Source organism: Alosa pseudoharengus, unplaced genomic scaffold (assembly GCF_046254945.1).
Source record: "Alosa pseudoharengus isolate Yale_2024_CS ecotype anadromous, Long Island Sound unplaced genomic scaffold, YU_APseudo_1.1 YU_APseudo_1.1_scf_9, whole genome shotgun sequence".
In the NCBI taxonomy this organism is placed as follows: domain Eukaryota; kingdom Metazoa; phylum Chordata; class Actinopteri; order Clupeiformes; family Clupeidae; genus Alosa; species Alosa pseudoharengus.
In genome coordinates, this window is record NW_027468881.1 from 36,405,560 (window position 1) to 36,427,788 (window position 22,229).

The following is a 22,229-nucleotide window of genomic DNA, read 5'->3' on the forward strand; positions in this document are numbered from 1 at the left end:
GGTAGACTGTGTACAGTTATGAGGTTGAAAGACCAGAGCAAGTTATACTGACATTGTATGACCGTCAATGAGTTTAAGATTGTGCCACGTTTCACTTTCCAAGAGCAATGTGGAGATTTGTGAATCAGTTGCTTTTAGCGTTCAGTTACAATGTGCAGTGACAGTGGTGTGCAACACAGGAAATCAGCTGTCCTGTCATGTCCTGTTATCTGTATACATAGATAATATGAACATTATTATTTTTTTTTTTTTAGTTTGCCACTGTTGTTAATTGTGTTTTGAAGGGTTTTCAATCCATCCAATTTCATACTGGCTATACTCATACCCCAATGAAAAAGACCAAAAAACACAACCTCCCCTTGTTTAATCCTTAAAATCTTCAAGTCCATTATATGTGGATAGCTCGGATATTGATACAACATTAATAAAATACAGTAGGCCTATATTAAAAAAAAAAAAGATTGATAACAAATGTGCACAAAAACAAGTTTATGCTATGTCACTCTTTTTGCACAAATCTGGCCAAGTAGAAATGACAATGCCGTACAAACTTTTAACAGTTGAGTCATACTGAGAACATGTTTGTCTTCCACCCTTCAAAGTTTGGGCTGCCTATTAATAACACTTTTCATTATATTAATGCCCAAACATTGCTTACCAGACAATGTGATTTCAGGTTGTGTTTCAGGCTGTAAAACTGAAGTAATTTCAAGGGCTGAAAATAATGAAGACAGGATTTGAACAGAAATATTTTGCAGGCCTTGATTTTGGGACCCATTCTTGATATCAAGGTCTGACTTTGAATAAAATCTGAAATGGTGCAGCGACAACCTTTTGATTTGACACGGAATGTACCTTCTCTTGTGAAGGTTTGATTCTATCCAAATCTGGTACAAACTAGATGTACCGCATATCGGTACAAAATATGTCCGCCGCTCAGTCCTGTACATCCGTTCCGCGAAAATAAATCACACTTCAATTTGTCTCCATATTTTACTCCATCCCCCACTCTTGAAACTTTTGTGTATGCTTGTTTGGCATGCCTGAGTGTGTGTGTGCGGCTGCACAGAAAGTAGCCTACTGGTGCTGAAAAGGTGAATAGATTGTAGAATAGCCAAAGAAGATGTAGCATTGTTATAAAACCTTTAAAATCTCTAAACAATCACAAGTAGGGCAGTTCATCACAGTTCATCCATTGCAACTGGATTGATGAAAGGTCACTTACACCTGTAGGCTACATTGTATTTGGGAAAAGCAAAAGGTATCAGCATAATGTTATTTATTTATTTATTTATTTAGAAACAAAAACATCTCTGTCAGTTCCATGCCGTTTTCAACAGCTATCAAAAACAAAGGTCATTTTTGGATGGATGGATTTTTTGTGAATGTTTCTTCTTCTACATAAGATTTTAATCATCTTTAGTTCATGTAATACTTTATTGTCAATGCACAAATTAAGTAACAGTAGTCTGAAACGTTATTGTTAATGCACAAATTAAGTAACAGTAGTCTGAAACGAAATGCTGTTTTACATCTAACCAGTGGTGCAAATAACTGACATGTCCAAATGGGCCTTGATGAAATGCGTTGCTAGACTGTTCATACACATTTTAACGGGCCAAAGTTGAAGAGCTGTTGTCCGTTATTGTTCGTGCAAATATAGGCTGATTCATGTTCCCTTGCATTGTGTAACTGAGGTCCATGGCTAGTCTGGCTTTCACCAGACCAAGCTCAATCTTTTAAGAAATCAAAAACTAAATAGCGGGCAGATCAGGCTGGGTTCACCCAGCCTAGTCCATAGGCACCCGATATTGTTTAATTTTCCGATTGAGATATCCACGCTCTGGCTATTCTAAATGTAAAAATGCATCAGGGAGTTATGACAAAACTGTAACTAACAAGCTAGATCCTAATAGAAAGCTGTTAGCTTCCCTAAGCTACAGGTAGGCTTATAAGGTAGGCCTATTTACAACATAAATTGTCAATAGGCTATGCTGGCGACACAAATAAAATCTCCTTTGGAAACCAATGGCTTACGCCTTACAGTATCAAGCGGACTTAAACTGCCATATCGTGGCGAAAAGTTGTAATAAAAGTCACGCAGCTCCATGAGTCAAGGAAAGCGCGAATGAAGTAGCCACTTCTTCTAAATGGGACCCACTAGGCCTACACAGTAGCTTAAGGTGTGTTGCTAAAGCAGCCATAATGAAATGAAGGTGTCATTGTTTGTATACTTCACACACGTGCTTTTTAATTTCACAGACTACAACTACCAAGCTGGAATCAAAGCACATCGATTCCCCTCTCACACCCTGCACGCACTTAACACAAAATAAACAGGCGTCTCATTCTCACGCATGTATAGGCAAAACTGTATCAGACCGGTGTAACGTTGGTAAATCTTCCATTGCACAGAATTATTTTTGTAGCACGTGCAACAAATGACAGTCGAAAGATACAATTACAGTGCTGCTATCAATTTGCTTGGTATAACCGCATTTATAGTTTTCGACAAATGCAATCAATCAAATTGGCCTCCATCACTCAACCAACGCTAACAGTAACATTACCTAGTAGTCCTTATTGATATTATAAGATTAACGTACCTGCAGTAAAAACCAAGCATGTCCGATAAACATCCTCAGATTTATTTCAGCTTCAAGAAGAAATGGGAATTACATTTCATGTGAACATCATCCTATCCTTATTAGACGTTCTCTGCGGTAAACTATAGTCCTTGTAGGAAGCGTCCATTGTTTTTCCAACCGACTTCCAACAAAATTACATCTCACTGCAACGATGCGCCATCTAGTGGACAAACGACTACTTATCGCCAATACTGGAAATGCAGCCATGATGATGATGATGAATATTTATTTTTTTGGCTTTCTTTTAATCCTACTGAATTTGTAATTATGTATCAGCCGTTCTAATACCGATAGTATGTGGGTGCCTGTGTGTGTGTGCATGTGTATATGTGTGCACCGCCATCTACAGGCCAATGAGTGTACAGTCACTAAATGTACACATAACCTAATTTTTAGACCCCCCCCCCATGGATGAAATTCTACGAAACTTGGCATACCCCCAGAGAATGCCAGGTCAATCATACACATAAAATTTGGTGCAGTTCTGAACATCTTAACTGAAGATAGGGGCGATTAAAGCAGAATAATATTGCATTTTCATTTTTTACCGGGGGGCTGCAAATCACAAATGAGTGATTATGGGCCAGATTGATGTGGGCCCTTGAGACCAACATACCATAGAAGATTCTTCATCCTCAGTGCCACGGTTCAGGTAGTTATTTAGGAAAAACTGCTTTTTTTGCGGTTCGGGGGGCCCAGGGACGTTGGGAGGGAGTGGCCCCCAGGGACAAAACGAATTTTTTCCGTAAAAGTCTAGTGGGGCTACATACCCACCAAATTGCATGTGCCCCGGTGGTTCGGTGTCCCGGGTATCGTTGACCAAAAATTCAGGAAGTAGATGACGGGGAAAAAAAAAAAAAAACTTTGACAATCCCTATATGACCACTTCGCTAGCTTCGCTAGCGGCGGTCATAATAATACAACATTCATTGGAAGCACACCAAATTCCATCCATAGGGGGCGCTACAGCGGCTACATGTCAATATCTCTTATACCTAGTGTGCATCCCATTTCTCTATTTAACCATCCTCCCTTCCTTCTGTCCTAGCCTTCTTTCCTTCTGTCCTGGCCTCTTAATTAATCGTGTGAAGGAAACGAGGAAGGAAGGAGGATGGAGGAATCAAGGAGAGACAGACAAGGCTTTGTTTTGAGCCCCTTGCTGTACAACATCTACACGCATGACTGCAGAGCCAGCAGCAGTCACACCACCATCATCAAATTTGCGGATGACACAGTGGTAGTGGACCTTATCAGCAACAACAATGAACAGGCCTACTTGCATCAGGTAGAGGATATAGCACAGTGGTGCCAGTTCAACAACTTGACCCTGAATATCAGCAAAACTAATGAATTGGTGGTTGACTACAGGAGCCAGCAGAGCAGTTACACTCCATTAAAGATCAGTAAGCAGCCTGTGGAAAGGGTTGAACGTTTTAAATATACAGAGTGCTGAACGCACCATCAGAGCAATTCTCCCTACCCTGCAGGATATATACACAAAAAGGGTAAGAACAAGGGCCAATAATATTTAAACGACAATTCACATCCTGACCATGGACACTTCCAACCACTGAGGTCAGGCAGATGTCTTAGTTGAGAGACTGCACTTTTTACCCCCTTCTCTCTCAATCTATTGATTCATTTATTTTTCATACTTATAAATAGTTAGTGAATCCTCTCTATGTATGTGACAAATAAAATCCTTGTATCTTATATATATATATATATATATACCTTCCATCACTGAATCCCTTTGCTCCCTTTCTAAATCATTTTAATGAGCTTTGTATTTTCTGGAAAGAGAAACACCAGAGACATGATTAGATAAATCCTTTGTCCATTTAGCTCCATTGTGTGCCACTTACTGAGGATTTTCACTCAGCCTTTTTCCCAGGTGGAAAAGTGTTTTGCATCCATTTCTGGTTCAGCGAGGTGAGGTCAATTTCACATGACTTCTTGATGGGCCTCCCATGCAATGAGCTCCAGGTACAAGTGACAAACGTTTTATAAATGTATCACAACCCTAGTGTGTGCAGCAAAGCAAGGGCTAAATCAATCAAGCTAGAAATATATTATATTAACAGTGCAATGCATCAAAGCAGCCATTTGGTCTGACATCCACAGGTCTTGCAAGAGCATCTCACAGAATTCCTTTAAGTGTAGTTGGAATCCTATGACCACTTGTCATTCTTCAGCTTTTGAGATACATACTGACAGAAGCACACGCCACCTTCCAAGTGGCCATTTGAGCTGGAAATGTCGAAGGGGAAGTGCCTTTTGGCTAAACAGCAGGCATATCCTGAAGAGAAGTGGAGCAAGGCCCTTTGGAACATCTCCTCAGCAAGGGCTGACTGGTAAGTCTCATTGAACATGAGCTTGCATCCATCCAAAGATACATACACAAGGTACAGTTTGGTTCGTGACTGACAGCCTATTAGAATCTTCTCATCAGAAAGAGCAACATTAGCTTGGCCAGTGCACTTCTGCATTTCATGCGTTAAATACTTATCACTGTCTATGTGCAACAAACATAGTCTATAGATAAAAGCCAATTGAGCGGAAATGTAAATTGCTGCTGATGGACCATATTCTCCAATACAAATAGCTATTGGGAAGCCTAAACATAAAATAAATGCTATTCCAAGAAAATATAACAATAGCCTAAAGCCCAGAGACCGGACCCAGACCTTTGTTTGAGAGACACTGTTAACCATCCTGATAGCTGCAATGTACCTCTCCTCATTCTGCACCACTAAGCGCAGCTGATCTGGAACTCCTTGGTCACTGAACACACCTGCCTCCCACCTGTGGAGGGCCTCCTCATTCACAGCTGTGAGAGGCGGCAGAGCTTTGCCATTGTAGACCGAGGGTGGCTGGAAAGGCACCACACTGGAACCTTGCAGCTGGTGATTGGGGGTGCAGAGTACTTTTAACAGTTTACTGTGGAACTCTGGGTCTTTGGCGTCCAGGTATGTTATGTGGCAGAGGTAGATAGGGATGGTGATGTCAGGTTCCAGTAGCACTGGAACCAAAGGCTTGCACTCCAGACAGTCTCGAAACAGGGACAGGTTGGCCTCCAGCAGACACCAGCGACTCCTAACAAAGTCCTGACTGAGGACAAGGAGCACTTTCTGACTTTTCTGAATGCAGTTTGTCATGTTGTCCAGGATGCTGCAGCCTGGAACAAAGTCTCTCTCATGGTAGCAGGTCAGTAGACCACACTGAGATGATTCCAGCCAGGTGATGAGGCTTTGTGTCCATTGTGAATCACAGCTGCTGTAGCTGATAAAGACATGAAAGCTATCTTTATCTCTCAGCTCAGGGGGTGAAGGAGGATTGTCCAAAGCACCGAGTTCCAACAGAGTTCCAACTTCCCCATTTGAGGACACATCCATCCTGAAATAAAACAACCCAGTTTCAGTTCATTATTATTTATTTACATCCCTTAATACTAGTGATACTGGTCATATCTGTTTTAGAGCGCTTTCACACCTGGCTATTTGAATCAAAACGTGGAGCGTTTCCCTCAAATATCGGTTCGATTATGTGGAAGCAGCAATCATACTCTTTTTCGGTACAAAACAAACGGACCGAGACCGCTTGAAGGAGGTGGTCTCGGCTCGTCTTCAATCAAACTCTAGAGCGGTTCGTTTGCAGTGAGAAAGCAATCAGCCCGTTGTAGCGGAACAACTCGCTGGTGCTTACATTTTTGTAGGCCTACACATTAGGCTACACGTTTTTTCCACTTTGAACAGAGCTACAGTATAGGCTATCTAGCTAGTAGTAGGGGGGGCTATGTGTCTAATTTGGGGGCTTGTGGGATTCGCATGTTACTTTTTGGAGAGTATTATATCTTTGTTCTAGGGGTTCTTAAGAGTAACAAAAAAACATGTCTTATTTTTTTTAAGGTTTTAAAGGACCCAAATCAAAGGTCAAATTCAGAAAAGGTCAAATTTGGTGTTTTACCTCACATTGCTGGGATTATAGCATAGGGTTTGGTGCCAAAAAGCAAAGATATTCTACAAGGTAGTATGCAAAAGTGGACCACATAAACAATACAACATTATAAAACATGTTTAGGCTGATGATTGATCTCTTTAACAAGAAATTGTGCCTAAAATGCTTAAAATTGTCCGCTTAAAAAAATAATACTTCAATATCAATACTATCAATTCATGCCTATTAGTGTGCTTGAGTGTAGGCCTAGCCTGCTCTGCCAGTTCTTGTCTACACCCATTCAGAGCACAAAGTGCAGAGATCTCTGTTAAATCAAGTTTAATAGACTTTTACATAGCTAGTACCACCTGAAGTCTGTAAGGGCCTTCCGTAAGTGTGAAGAAAAGAAAGGGTAATAGGATCAGATAGACAAAGAGGTGAGTGTGTGAGTGTGTGTGTGTGTGTAAGAGAGAGAAAGAGAAAGAGAGACACTAGCAGTGACAGTTGGCTGTTGATAGCTGGCAGTTATAGAATTTAGAATATCGAATAACCTGAAGCACACAGTGCTGTTCTTCATGGTTGGTGATATTAGTGACCTTCTACATTTGAGCAAGCACATTTTCATAGTTCATGGTGGCACAGTCTAGTTAGGTTATATTCAGAGGTGTGTCTTTCTGTCAGTCAGGTGATGGCACACATATTCTCTACAGCAAAAGAAACAGATTTTGGGCTATATATCCAGTGGCAGATATGTGTGGACTGGTGAATGACCCATCATTAGAGACATATGCCAAATTTCTCCTAGGTTTTTAACACTTTTGGATGAGGTCAGTGGAAGATCACTATGTAGCCTGTGATGTGGATAGGATATCCTAAAACCATGACTTCTGTTTTATCTGAGTTCAAAAGCAGGAAATTATTCGTCATCCATGTCTTTATATCTTTTATACATGTGTCAAGTTTGGCTAACAGGGTTAATTCCTCAGGTTTTATGGAGAGGTATAGTTGTGTGCATCATCTGCATAAGAATAATAAAAACAACAGGGACCCCATTACTGAGCCTTGAGGCACTCCATATGTTACCATAGTCTGGGTAGATGGTTTATTAAGGACCTGTACAAATTGTTGACGGTTAGAAAGGTATGATCTAAACCAAGCGAGTGCTGAGTCTTTGATGCCTATCAAATTTTCAAGCCAAATTTTCAAGTCAAATTTTCGAGCTGTACCCCTCAAAATCCACTTTTCTCGGGATATAATTTTTTTTCAAGTAATTTGAATATTGTATTCGAAAAGGGAGGCAAATACAATACACTTGGTTGAGTATTGTATTTTTTAGTCACTTAATTGTTCTAAAAAGCCTTTCAAACGTGTCAATGACGTCATTCATTAGCACAATGTTAGCGTGTTATGGGCAACAACGACCCAACAGAAAACGAAAGGACATGACTCCCGGATTATTTCATTTTTGATTGATAATCTACGGAGCCCTCCGGGTGACATGGGGAAAAAAAACATGGGTTAAAAAAAAAAAAAAAAAAAAGTAATGGGGAAAAAAAACATGAAGAAGAAAAAAAAAACGATGCACTTTTGCGGAATCTCATTGCGGGATCTCGCAAAGTTTTGCGAGATCTCGCAAAAAGTTTTGCGAAATCCTGCAAAACTTTTGCGAGATCTCGCAAAACTTTTTTTCTACTTTTGGAACTTGCTGGGCTTCCTACTTGACCCCAATAGCAGTGGTGGAATGTAACGAAGTACAAATACTTCGTTACTGTACTTAAGTAAATTTTCCACATATTTGTACTTTACTTAAGTAGAATTTATAGTGCATACTTTTGACTTTTACTTCGTTACATTTTACAGCAATTATCTGTACTTTTACTCCGCTACATTTCTACAACACCATCGTTCCTTTTTACGATACATTTTATGATCAGATTTTTTTTCTCTCTGACAAACACGTTTGTTTTACCAGGGGGCGGGGTTGCTACCACAGATTCTGGAGCGCTACGTGCCCAGCTTCTAAATCTTTGAAACATAAGCTTCTAGTTTAGACCAGGCAAAGCGTGAGCTTGTAGCCATCTGCATTCGGTAGGGTATATTCACCAGACCCATGGCTACACTGGACATGCAACTGTGTTCTGTGCCTTTCTCTGTCTGTTATCTGCAGCGTTAGGGCCTCCTCTCCGATGAGATTGCTATCCGCGGATCAGCGAAGTTACAGGCTATGCCCATGCTTCTGTCACAGGTCTGATCATTTGCGGCACAAATTAATGGTAGACTATTATAGAACCGCTGGCCGAAAAAAACGTAGCATTTTCCAGATTAGGAAATATTTCTAAATTGTGTGTGATCAAATAAAGAGGCATAGCCTACAATTGGGGGGTAGAAATGTGAGCGCTCATTCAATGTCTATGTGCGTCTGCGCAAGTGAAACTAAACCTAATCATAAAGACACCTTTCTCAGCAACTTTTCTGTTCAATCAGCAGAATTGGCATTACGATCCACCCGACGTTTCCCTGGTCTACCCCGTTAAACTTCAGGCTCTCGTGTTTTGCTGAATGATATACTCAGCAGATCACCCTAGTAGATAACCAGAATTACAGTCTCTAGAATTGTAGGTCAGAATGTAAACTGGGCAGATGGTAAGCACAATTGCATTAGCTTAAAACTATCTAGTCGAGTATAACTAGAGTAAAACTAGCTTAATTAAAATGCCACAGCCCATACTAATTTTTCTTTTAGAATATAGATATTAAGAGAATAAATCATTATGCAAATACTTTTACTTTTAATACTTAAAGTACATTTAAAACCAGGTACTTTTTACTTTTACTTAAGTAGGGTTGATATTGTGGTACTTTTACTTTTACTAAAGTAAATATTTCTCTGTGTATTTGTACTTTTACTTAAGTACTGAGATTCAGTACTTCCTCCACCACTGCCCAATAGTCCCACAAACCACTACCGCCAGATGGCAATCGTATCATGATAGCCTACTATGCGCTCTATCACTGTTGCGTGTTGTGGGTTTTCTGGACACATTACATAGGCCTATGACACGGTAGGGAGAGGGAGACACCTGCGTGCAGACACGCACACACACAGGCGCGTATAAGCGTGGGGGATGTGGGTGTTATAACGTACACAGTTTTGCTGGAACACGATTCTATCCCCCACACTTTTTGTCAGATTAAATTGAAAGTAAAATATGGAAATAAACGCTCCCGTAAAGAGTTGGAACCGTATCTACACAGAGACACAAATAGGTCTGTTGATTTGATTGAACGGTCTTTCAAGGCTATGCTGCTGCTTGGGTCTGCATTGTAACGTCTGCAGTGAGCAGATTTCAGATAGAATTGAAAAGATAATTGTCACCGCATTATGCTAATTTAGTAAACCAAAATTCACTGTCTGACTGACAGTTTTTGTCACAATGCAGGGAGTCAAAGTGAAAGCGGGGTGCGTGCACCAAGGCACCTGTTTCTGCAGGAAAACCTTTGGCTACTGTTCTCAGAGCATTATGCTTTCTCTGCCTATGATCTGCAGCTTTTCTCAAACTATGGGCCTCCTCAACAATTAACCTACTACTGCTCCACGTAGCCGCGAAATTAAGTTATGCCCGATGCTTCACACGTCTGCTCATTTGCAGCATACTTATTCATTTGGTGTCATCAACTATGTAGACATAGCCCAGTCAGCACACATACAGTACGTCTCCAAGACGCTTGGAAAGGAACAGCTTAATTACATCGCGTTCCATTTAGAACGTCTTATTTGATCTGATCTTACAAACGGCGGCGTCAAGACACATTTGAGTTCTACATCGGAGATAGAACGCTTATGATCGCTCATGCAATGTGTGCGTCCCTGCAGCAAGTGAAACTGGAGGTAACGTGGGCTACAAGCAACAATAGTTTAAACAACAACGTGGCTTCCTGTAACTATCAATGGAAAAATGCATAGAAACTGCTAATCATAATCTTTAAATTGACATTAATTAAGCTGGCTATTTGCAACACAATTTATATATATTCCCTTTGCATATGTTTGGGTAGACTTCAAACGTTTTTGAATTTGAGCTTACAGTTCTGTGTCTTTTACATTTATTTAATAGGTATTAGTGATACCTCGAAATTAGGCTGCTGTCTGTTAGGTAATTTATTGTAGCCTGCTGTGTGTGCGTGTCTGCACGCAGATGTCTCCCTCTCCCTCCCGTGTCATAGGCCTATGTAATGTGTCCAGAAAACCCACAACATGCAACAGTGATAGAGCAATCATAGTATCATGATACGATTGCCATCTGGCGGTAGTGGTTTGTGGGCCTATTGGGGTCAAGTAGGAAGCCCAGCAAGTTCCAAAAGTAGAAAAAAAGTTTTGCGAGATCTCGCAAAAGTTTTGCGGGATCTCGCAAAACTTTTTGCGAGATCTCGCAAAACTTTGCGAGATCCCGCAATGAGATCCCGCAAAAGTGCATCGTTTTTTTTCCCCATTACTTTTTTTTTTTTTTTTTTTAAACCCATGTTTTTTTCCCCCATGTCACCCGGAGGGCTCCGTAATAATCCATATCCATTTTGCAAATTAAATAAAATAAAATCTGAGGGTTTCAGTTGTTAAATAGGTGAAAACAATAAATTTAGCCATGTAGCTCCATAGGACCCCATGTATTTTGGACGCGATCGCCATCTAGGTGAACTCTGGTGAACTGTAGCCAAATTCGGTTTGTATGGGATTAATAGAGTGGGGAGGCTCTCCGTAGACCGGCTCTGGGTCTAGTAGACTAGTTGTAAATTTTGATGAGGAAATTGTGGAGGTGAGGTCTAATATGTTGTGTATATGTAAATTAATTAAATGTTGTTCGAGGTCTCATCTGTGATTCTCTTATGTTTTCGCTATCTTTCAGCAATGGAGTATGTATTTGGTGAAACTGATTGGTTATCGATCTTATCTATAATTGTTTGACATACAATCATAATACTGACATACAATGCTTTCAACATACTTTTGAAAATTACTGTTTTGTGAACTTTATTCAACATCGCCAGTGATTTAGGCAAAATGTATGGTGTTAATTACAGTGAAATATACAATTTTAGAAAAATAAGGTTGAAACAGGTAAAAAAAATGGAGACATAATTTTTCTCCATGTTCAATGACCTCTAAAGATAGTCCAACCACTCTCCAAAAATTAACATTTCAAACCCACAGAAACCACATAGGCCCCCTGACTATAGCCAAAGTCCTTTTAGGCAAGTCCCTCCACTCGGCGGCCATATACCAACGTTTTATGGGCACTCATCGGGCACAGTCTTTGGCTCGAACTGCGCGTGCGCAAGGCTTCACGACACCAATCTTGCTCCAGCGGCGAGATCACAACACATGATTGGCACGATGTCTTCACAACACACCATATGATTGGCTCAATGTATTCACATCACACCACATGATTGGCTCAATGTATTCACATGTCGACGTTTTGCCGAGGAAGGGGTGGGATATGTGTAGACAACGGCCATATTGGCGTGACAAACTAGCCCCATGCATTTCTATGGAGTATTTTTTGAGTGCTGTGTCTCCACATTAGAAAGTCTCTGCTATAGCCTATTGAATTTCAAGCGAATGTCTGATGTCCGAACGGGTCCTGATCTGGCCGAGAAATTCACAGCCTACTGACTATGAGTCTCTTGAGATGGCCTTTTATATCACCATTAGCTTGACTTATCTCAACAGTATGCTGGATCCTGTGCTCTACTATTCCTTAGTCCCCCTTTTCAAAAGACCCTCATGAGATGGAGGCTAACTTTACCGGTATTACGTGCGAAAACGGGAGAGAGTGGGAGAAGCTAGACTTGGACACGCACACGCACACACACACACACACTCACGCACATGAAGCTCTTAATAGCCTACGATAAATGTGGGGTTAGGTGACTGCGGGATAGTATCTTCAGCTGTCAAATGTCACCAATCAGGGAACAGTTTTAATCGCGCGTTTGTTTGTGGACCAACGTTTACGTTTTTCTCACGTGGGTTTGTTATAGGCCTATCATTTGTTCCGATATAAATGCTGCCATGTGAACACAAACAAACCCAGGGGACAATGGAGAACAACTGTATCGATTCAGCCCGTGATTCGGAACACAATAGGTATGAAAGCGCCTTTAGATTCTATGCAACAATTTGCCACAGGCCAGGGGCCGGATTCACAAAAAAAAAATCTTAAGATAAATCTTATAATCTTATAATAATAATAATAATAGGGACTAATAATACAATTATTAATAATAATAAAGAAACAACTCCATTTACCTAAAGCATTTGAAAAGTACAATACACTCTAAAAAATGCTGGGTTATTTTCTCAACCCAAACGCTGGGTTAAAACTGTTGGGTCATTGTGTGGGGTTGTTTTTACTCATGTTGGGTAATTTTCTGTAACCCAGCTTGTTGGGTTGATAATTTAGGACAGCGCCCCTCCTCTCCCCCACCTGACGTGAGTACACTACCCAGCACCAGGGTAACTTTAACACAGCTGCATAGTTATTTGAGAGTTCGGGGTAGTGATGTAGTACTCGAGTCCGGTCTCGGACTCGAGACCAATTTCTGCTTTCTCGGTCTCGTCTCGGACTCGTTCCTTCAAAGACTCAGTCTTGACTCGGTCTCAGACCACAGTGGGAGGAGAAAGACTCGTAATTTCAGACCGAGTCCTCGAGACCAACGCATTTTTTATGTTCATATAAAAAAAAACACACAACACATAACAACAATAATAATAAAATGCAATGTTGACCGGCATTATTTAAAAATGACATCCCATGGAGCAATGCAAAGATACTGCCGTCAGAGCCGTTTATTTATCTCTATGGCTCTGCTGCCGGTGAGTGTCTGTAGGTCAGCATAGTCCATATTAAGACGTTAAGACTGCTCCTCTAAACAATTCCAAATCTAGCTTAGTCTGTAGGCCTAATGGTTGATTATTAACTGGGGTGATATTAAATTATGAATATGAAAACTGACATGTTTTTATGGTCTTGGTCTCGACTCGGTCTCGACTCCTAAAGGACTCGGTCTCGATTCGGACTAGCTTCCTCAAAGACTCGGTCTTGACTTGGACTCGACTGTATTTGGAAACCAACAGACTCGGTCTCGACTCTTCAAAGACTCGGTCTTGACTCGGACTCGGCATAGGCGGTCTCGTCCCCATCACTAGTTCGGGGGAAATCGTTATTCTTTCAACCGTCCATGCAGTCCAGCAGCTGTCACCATGCAGTGGGAATCAGGCGATTTCGGAAGGTATGTATCTGCTTTTAACTTTTTTTATTATTATTCAGAAGGATTTTAAAAGTCCACCCGGAGATAGAAGCTACCCTTCGTGATATGAATTGATATTCTGCCTGTCAATTTCGTTCTGCCTCAAGCAGGTTAAGAATTGTGTCATTCAAGCCAGCTAACGTTAGCTAACATTAACTTACAATTACTGCTCATGTTAATGTTAAATCTAAACAAAAACATAGTTCTGTGTTCACTGGGTATGAACTGCTGAACAGAAACCAAACAAACTTTTAAAACGAACTAAAATTAGCATACCAACAGCTGGCTAGGTTAACGTTAGCAGATGGTTGGTATGCTAACGTTATTGTAATTAAATGTTTCGTGGTAGTGCAGCATGTGTGTCAGCTAATGTAGGCTATACAGTCGAAGTAGTCTCTTCACACGTACGGTAATCATCACGCCAAACAACATATGAATGCATTCATGGTAGCTTCATATTATAGCCATGTAACTTACTGGGTGGTTTTTGGTGGTAACATTAATGTTACACACAACTTGGATTTCACGAACTGAATGTGCTAACATGAGTTAGCAGCTAGCTAACGGTAGAACTATCACTGCCACTAACGTTAAAGGAGAATTCCGGTGTGATTTTGACCTAAAGTGTTTTGAAACATGATACCGAGTGTGAACGTATGTCTCATAGCCCATCTCGGCTTGTCCCCTGCACTCCGAAATCTGGCGCTAGTTAGCCGATGCTACCAACAAGGCGGTCAATGGTTGTGCCTCGGCATCGGCATAGCCATGCAAATAAATCACTGTTTTACACCATTTACGAGGCTCAATGTATCTCCACACTTCATTGGTAGACTTCCAAGGGCCCTGAGATTTAAAACGAGACATTGAGAACTTTGAAAAAGCACTGGTAGTTTACTTACAAGACGATTTATACAGACAGTATCTTCTCGAAGTTTAGCGTTTGCAGCCATCTTGAATTTAGTCACGATAAGTCGAGCGACGAGTAAGAATGAACAGGTATGATAAGGGATCAGATTCCAAAAAGAATTCTGTGGAAATGCATGGATTACAGTTTCTTCCAGTAGCAGCAACTGGAATCCATGCATTTCCACGGAATTATTTTTGGAATCTGATCCCTTATCATACCTGTTCATTCTTACTCGTCGCTCGACTTATCGTGACTAAATTCAAGATGGCTGCAAACGCTAAACTTCGAGAAGATACTGTCTGTATATATCGTCTTGTAAGTAAACTACCAGTGCTTTTTCAAAGTTCTCAATGTCTCGTTTTAAATGTCAGGGCCCTTGGAAGTCTGCCAATGAAGTGTGGAGATACATTGAGCCTCGTAAATGGTGTAAAACAGTGATTTATTTGCATGGCTATGCCGATGCCGAGGCACAACCATTGACCGCCTTGTTGGTAGCATCGGCTAACTAGCGCCAGATTTCGGAGTGCAGGGGACAAGCCGAGATGGGCTATGAGACATACGTTCACACTCGGTATCATGTTTCAAAACACTTTAGGTCAAAATCACACCGGAATTCTCCTTTAACATTACTGAACGTCACGTTTGTCAGTCTGCTGTTAAACAACTGCATGAGGTGGTCATGGTTTCCGAGTGTGTTGCGCTAATATTTTGTCTCCTGGGCGATTTTTAATGTTTGTCAACATCATTCACTGATGATAATGGTTCGTGAAAGTCTTGATATAAGGTTCTGTAAATAGCAGTGATTAATTCACTCTTTTTCTTTCTTTGATTGACAGGGCTGACCCCCAAATGGACTGTGGAATCTAGCTGTCTTCATGGAAGTAACTTATCACATGCTGATGCTGCTTTTAGAGTAGGCTATCCGTTCAAAAATAAAGTAAACGGTCAAATAAATAATTCTGTCTGTTTTATTTCATTGCATGGCTATCTGTTGCCCATTTTTTCTCAATGCAACCCAAATACTGGGTTTGGAAAACCCGACAACTGGTAATTTTAACTAGCAGTTCTGTTGATATAACCCAGTGGTTTGGGTTGAATCTATACCCAATATACTGTGTGAATTTTACTCAACATGTATATAGTTATAACCCAGCACATTGGTTACCTTTACCCAGTCTATTGTGCCAATTTAACTAATGTTGTGTTGATATAACCCAGCGTTTTGGGTTAGAATCATACCCAATCTGCTGGATTTAATAATGTACCCAGACCATTGGGTTAGGATAACTCAATGTGGTGTTGGTCCAATAGTTAACCAGCGGCTGGGTTATATTTGGGTTATTTTTAACCCATCATTTTTTAGAGTGTAGTGTTCCAGCAACCTTATTACTGCAACAGGATATAGTAGAAATATAGTGTTTAATGTGAATGGAGAGCTCTATGAAATAGGGTAGGCTTTTTATTTTGGAATTTGGACTTATGGATGTCAAATTTGTCAAAATTAAAATCAGGTTAAGTTAAACTGAGAGGTGAGATTGGTGTCATAGTTAAAGGGGAAATCCGGCCATTTTTTAACTCCAAAATTTTCCTTAGGGTCACCCCATGTTGGGGTAAGCAAAAAAACAGGCCAAAATTAATTCTATCAAACCAGAGATCTGCCCTGGCTGCAGCGCTTCAAAATCAGCTAAAGCTAAATGGGGGCAAGCATTTGGAACCTCTAAACACACTCAGAAAACCATTCCAATATGGAACACCATGTGATCATATCTTTCTTGAAAAATAAATAAATATGCAAAACACTATGTACAATGTAAAAGTAGTCTAGTTAAATTAGACTGCATATTGTATTTTAACTAATACTAAATACTATACTAAATTGTCCTAATGTGGGACACTGCCTAATGTGGGACACCTAGATACAGTGGGTGTGGCTCTTCTCCAAACTAATGAATGTCAGTGAAAATATGGGAAAGCCAAAGCTGTATGGGTCCTGTGATCAAATTTGAATGTGGATTTAATGTGTTGCCCTCACATTGTAACCTAATATAGCCTACAACAGATGTTCAAAATGTTAAAAATGTCCCACATTAGGGCAATCCACCATAGCTGGGGAGCCAACTGTATCTGAGGATAGCCTACTCATTGTGAAATGTTTGAGAACTACTGGCCTACATCTTTAAAATCATGCTCTCAATCAACTCGAGTAGGTAGCACCGATTGTTTTCATTTTTTCTTTTTTTCCCCATACCGACAGTAGCCTAGGCCAACTCGGTGACTTAGACGAGAAATAGAGATCTGTGAAAAACTGCCAGACTTTTTTCTTTTAAAACATTTAAAGCATACTGCCGTATTTCCCTTGACAATGTATATACATCGAAACTGAAACAGAAATAGTCTAGCCTACTCAATCTTGACCAACACACTACCACTTCAGTGTAGAGGAATTTGCCTAACACGGTCAAGGATATGAAACAACAGACTTCAGCTGAGAGAGACAAAGCAAATAGAGACAATAAACACCATCGAGTTGATATCCATGCCCATACCCGATATTACGTAGCGCAATATCAAGTGTTCCGGCAATAAGTCACATAATTGCATTACATTACATTTGGCTGACGCATTTTTAGCCAAAGCGACTTACATATGTCAACTGTATTACAAGGGATTACATTGTCCCCGGAGCAACTTGGGGTTAAGTGCCTTGCTCAAGGGCACAACGGTGGAAGCCGGGAATTGAACCGACAACTTTCAGGCTACTGCACGCTAGCCCAGCTCCTTAACCACTACACTACCACTGCCCCAAGAGAATTGCATTGACAATGTGTGAGATTTTCCATAAAAGTCATTGTGGCATTATAATGACTTTGAAGCCTATAGATAAAAGAACTACATTCTGTTGCTCTAAACCTAAAGTTAGGCTTAGGCCTACTTACTTTAGAGTTTGAATGATGGTCTTGATGATGAATAGCTTTTAACATCAAGTTGTCAGGTAATAAATAGTGAAATCTCAGAATACATTCATTGTATTTCTTGGTACAGCTCCTCAGTAGCCTATACTGTAGATTTCACTTCAAGGAAGTGGCATATGGACAACCGGTGTTACCAGATATACGGTTTCTGAGATTCTGAGTTTCCATGGGTGGAGTTTAGCGTGAATTCCTATATGTTTTGATCTTGTGTAGCCTATACAGACTAGCCTAACAGCCTATCAAATTGTCATTACTTTCATTTAGCCCTATTTAAATAGGCTATTTAACACTTATAGATGTACTGTAATGTCAGTGGGACATCATGGTTGATGTCTTTAAAGTGTCATTACATCACCTGTTTTTTGAGTGTGATGTTCCAAATGAGTTTCAAGGCTTGATCACGCATGCTTGCCTACACAAACAGGCTAGCCTAGTTTGACAGATTTACTTGTGCTGCATTACAATGCAGTCCACTACCTCAGTAGTGGCCTATTGCTACAGTATAATCATGCTACCTCTGTTGCCAACAGATCTGGGGGCTTCATGGACGGATTATGAACTTTCGGACCCCTGGGCCCTGTCGCATATGTGGGGGGGGGGGGGGGGGGGGGGTCTTTGGGGGAGGGTCCTCCTCCAGAAAATGTTTTATTTGCACAATGTGATTTCCTGTATTCTGGGGCATTTTGGGGATGGACAATATATATATATAATACTTTAATTCAATCAGATTCATAGCCTACATCCTGATTTGTTGATATTGAGGCAATGAGCATGTAAAGGCTTGTGCTTCAGGGCCCCTGGGCCTCGGCCCAGTAGGCCTGTGCAGTAATCCATCCCTGGGGGGCTTGGTAGGAATAAAACGTTGATAATAAAACTTGTTTTGTACAATCAAGTTGTTATTGTGCCATTAGGGAAGCAAGGCATCAATATGGGCCTTGCACTTATATTGGTTATGTTCAAAAAGGTCATAACTACATTAACTCACTATGCTTTATTACCTTACAAGCACTGTCTAGCTTTACATGGATGATGCCTACAGAAATCCTTCAGATACACAAGATGAATGGGTTAATGTTATTAATGTGGGGTATGGTCATATAGAATCTGTTTATTCAAAAGGTAATGGTTACAAATGCAATTAAGTAGTACTTTACAAGAACCTGTGTGTGTGTGTGTGTGTGTGTGTGTGGGGGGGGGGGGGTGTTTACACTATAACATAAAGTTCATAAAGGACCCCTGAAGAGTTTTTTTTATCTTAAAATAAGGCCCATAAATTCTTAATGGGGTGAATGGCATTTTGAGCAGGTCTTATTGCTTGTAAAAAAAAAAGCCTTTGAAAGTTACTGTTCAGGTAGGAACAGAGAGACAGACAAAAAAATATTTTGCTTTCTTATTGTAGCTTATATTTTGAAGATGACAAGTTGCTTAGTTGCCTGCTATAAAAATATGTTAACTTAGTTAGCAACTAGGTTTTGGGAAACGCGGCCCTGGCTCATATCATGCTGTTGTATATGCATATGCCTATGAATTTACATTTTCGACCAAATCTGCTGTTATGTTCTATTCCCTATGAATATTAGGCTGACTTGGCCAGACTCCCTCTTACAATGTCAAATTAAAATTGAAAAGAATAAACTTCTAAACAATAGATATACAGGGCACCCCATTTCTGCCATTTGAAGGCTGATTACCCAAACGTTATTTTTTATATCCTAATCCTTGCATACACTACTCTGTGGGTACTTTGTTATGATACTAGGCCTATTGTTGTTTTTACAACTTTGAGTTAGATGTCAAGCCAATGTTTCCTGTCTTGAAGATACCTGTGTATAATGTGATTGCTGCCAGGGCTGGTCCTACCACTGAATGTGTAAATTGGCCCGACACTGAAGGACAGTTTGTTTGCATTGGCTGTAAATAACTAGTACAATAAGTTGTTTTCACAACTTTTTGTGTGTTTAGTTATGTGAAGTAATTCCTATATATTATGTCTCAGAATAACATAGCCTAGGCTACTCTGTCTTTAAAAATTAGAATTAATTCTTTAGATATGAGCCAAAATGCAAAACTGATAGTTCCACCTGCACTGCAGTATCTCCGGTTTAGGGGTCTGAGTAGCGAGGGGTCTCTGGGACCACATTCTGAATGTTCAAGTTCCTGGGCCAGGACTTACGGTTTTTGCTCCACACCTTTTGGGGGAGAAAGATTGGAACCATAATAATAATCTGAACAAACACAATATGGTTCCCGCAGTTTCGCTGCTTCGCTGCTTCGACCCCTTATAATATGAACAAGTAAAAACACTATGGGTGCTTTTCTGCTTGGCCCCTAATAAATAGATTGTAGTAGCATAGGAAAAAATCGTTCAGACCTACACTCCATTTCAGGAGGTGGCGGTAATGTACCAATCGTTGTTTGAATGAAAGAGAAGAATAACAACAAAACTACAGGCGCAATGGAGCTAGCGACAGTAAGCGACAGTACGCGACAATAGCGGGCAATATGGCGGCGAAAAGCGTCAAAATAAAGGTACAGACGAACGATCAGATAAAGTAGGTTAAAATTCGGTTTTCAGAGTATTTTTCAAAGGTTTACACGAAATGTAAACATGTTGCTGAAACTTAGCCTATGTAAATGCATGTGCAAATGTTGTAATTGTAGCAGAATTGTCTTGCTAACATCCTTCAAATTGAACGGAAGTGATCTCACGCAACACCTTTCTCAATGCAAGGCAAGACAAACCAGAGCCCGTCTACGGACATTCTCTGGACAAACGTCTCCATCTCCTGATGTAGGCTACTATTAAAAGAGAAGGGAACAAAAACAAACATAGAAAAGGGGGATAATAATGTACTATACATTGATGTTTATGTTAATGTTTTTTATACGATTATACTTTGCATTAATATAATTGTGGAAGGATTACCTTTTTCATTAACAAGACCTAAAATAACACTATTATCAAATAAACTTAGTTCAAACTTAGGGTGGTAGGCTAAAATGGACTCCTTGTACTTTCAGAATAGATATTTATGCCAAATTTGTCTTTATAGGTATATGCCATAGCCTACCCTAGGCCTGTCATACTATACACAATACTATTGAACTTTAAATTGTGTGGCTATGTAAACAATAAGTTGTGCATATTTAAAAGGGGGTAAAATGGACTCCTTATAACATATACTTTCAGAATACACGTAGATATTTATACCAAGTTCGCCTTTGTAGTACCAGGCAATACCAAGTCTGTACCAAGTCATAGGGCTTCTATTGACACACACTGTTGAACTTCAAATTGTGTGGCTGTGAAAACAATAAGTTGTGCATATGTAAAAGGGGGGTGAAATGGAATCCTTATAACATGTACTTTCAGAATATATATAGATATTTATACCAAGTTCGCCTTTGTAGGTACCAGGCCATACTAACTCTGTACCGAGTCATATACTATGTCTGTCATTGGCACAATGTTGAACTTCAAATTGTGTGGCTGTGAAAACAATAAGTTGTGCATATGTAAAAGGGGGTGAAATGGAATCCTTATAACATGTACTTTCAGAATATATATTGAGATTTATACCAAATTCGCTATTGTAGGTACCAGGCCATACTAAGTGTGTACCGAGCCATATATTATGTCTGTCATTGACATACACTGTTGAACTTCAAATTGTGTGGCTGTGAAAACAATAAGTTGTGCATATGTAAAAGTGGGGTGAAATTAAATCATTATAACATGTACTTTCAGAACACATATAGATGTTTATACCAAATTCGCCTTTGTGAGTACCAGGCCATACTACCTCTGTACCAAGTCATATGTCTACCATTGACATACACTGTTGAATTCAAATTGTGTGGCTGTGAAAACAATAAGTTGTGCATATGTAAAAGGGGGGTGAAATTGAATCCTTATAACATGTAATTTTAGAATATATATAGATATTTATACCAACTTCGCCTTTGTAGGTACCAGGCCATACTAACTCTGTACCGAGTCATATACTTTAGGCCTGTCATTGGCACAATGTTGAACTTCAAATTGTGTGGCTGTGAAAACAATAAGTTGTGCATATGTAAAAGGGGGGTGAAATGGAATCCTTATAACATGTACTTTCAGAATATATATAGATGTTTATACCAAGTTCGCCTTTGTGAGTGCCAGGCCATACTAAGTGTGTACCGAGTCATATACTATAGGCCTGTCATTGGCACACTGTTGAACTTCAAATTGTGTGGCTGTGAAAACAGTAAGTTGTGCATATGTAAAAGGGGGGTGAAATGGAATCCTTATAACATGTACTTTCAGAATATATATAGATATTTATACCAAATTCGCCTTTGTAGATACCAGGCCATACTAAGTGTGTACCGAGTCATATACTATGTCTGCCATTGACATACACTGTTGAACTTCAAATTGTGTGGCTGTGAAAACAATAAGTTGTGCATATGTAA

General features: G+C 40.0%; 1 protein-coding gene across 1 annotated transcript; it reads right to left on the reverse strand.

Moving 5' to 3' along the window:
- Positions 1-1,560: 1,560 nt before the first annotated feature.
- On the reverse strand, positions 1,561-17,863 carry LOC143114919 (uncharacterized). Its single transcript, XM_076276758.1, has 2 exons — positions 17,736-17,863; positions 1,561-6,044 (listed from the first exon to the last, which is right to left on the reverse strand). Exon 2 carries the CDS (start codon positions 6,041-6,043, stop codon positions 4,820-4,822), a length of 1,224 nt encoding a protein of 407 aa, XP_076132873.1. The 5' UTR covers position 6,044; positions 17,736-17,863; the 3' UTR covers positions 1,561-4,819.
- Between the last annotated feature and the right edge of the window lie 4,366 nt (positions 17,864-22,229).

Coding starts and splice junctions, on each gene's coding strand:
- LOC143114919 (XM_076276758.1), bottom strand. CDS start 6,043: ATGGATGTGTCCTCAAATGGGGAAGTTGGAACTCTGTTGGAACTCGGT.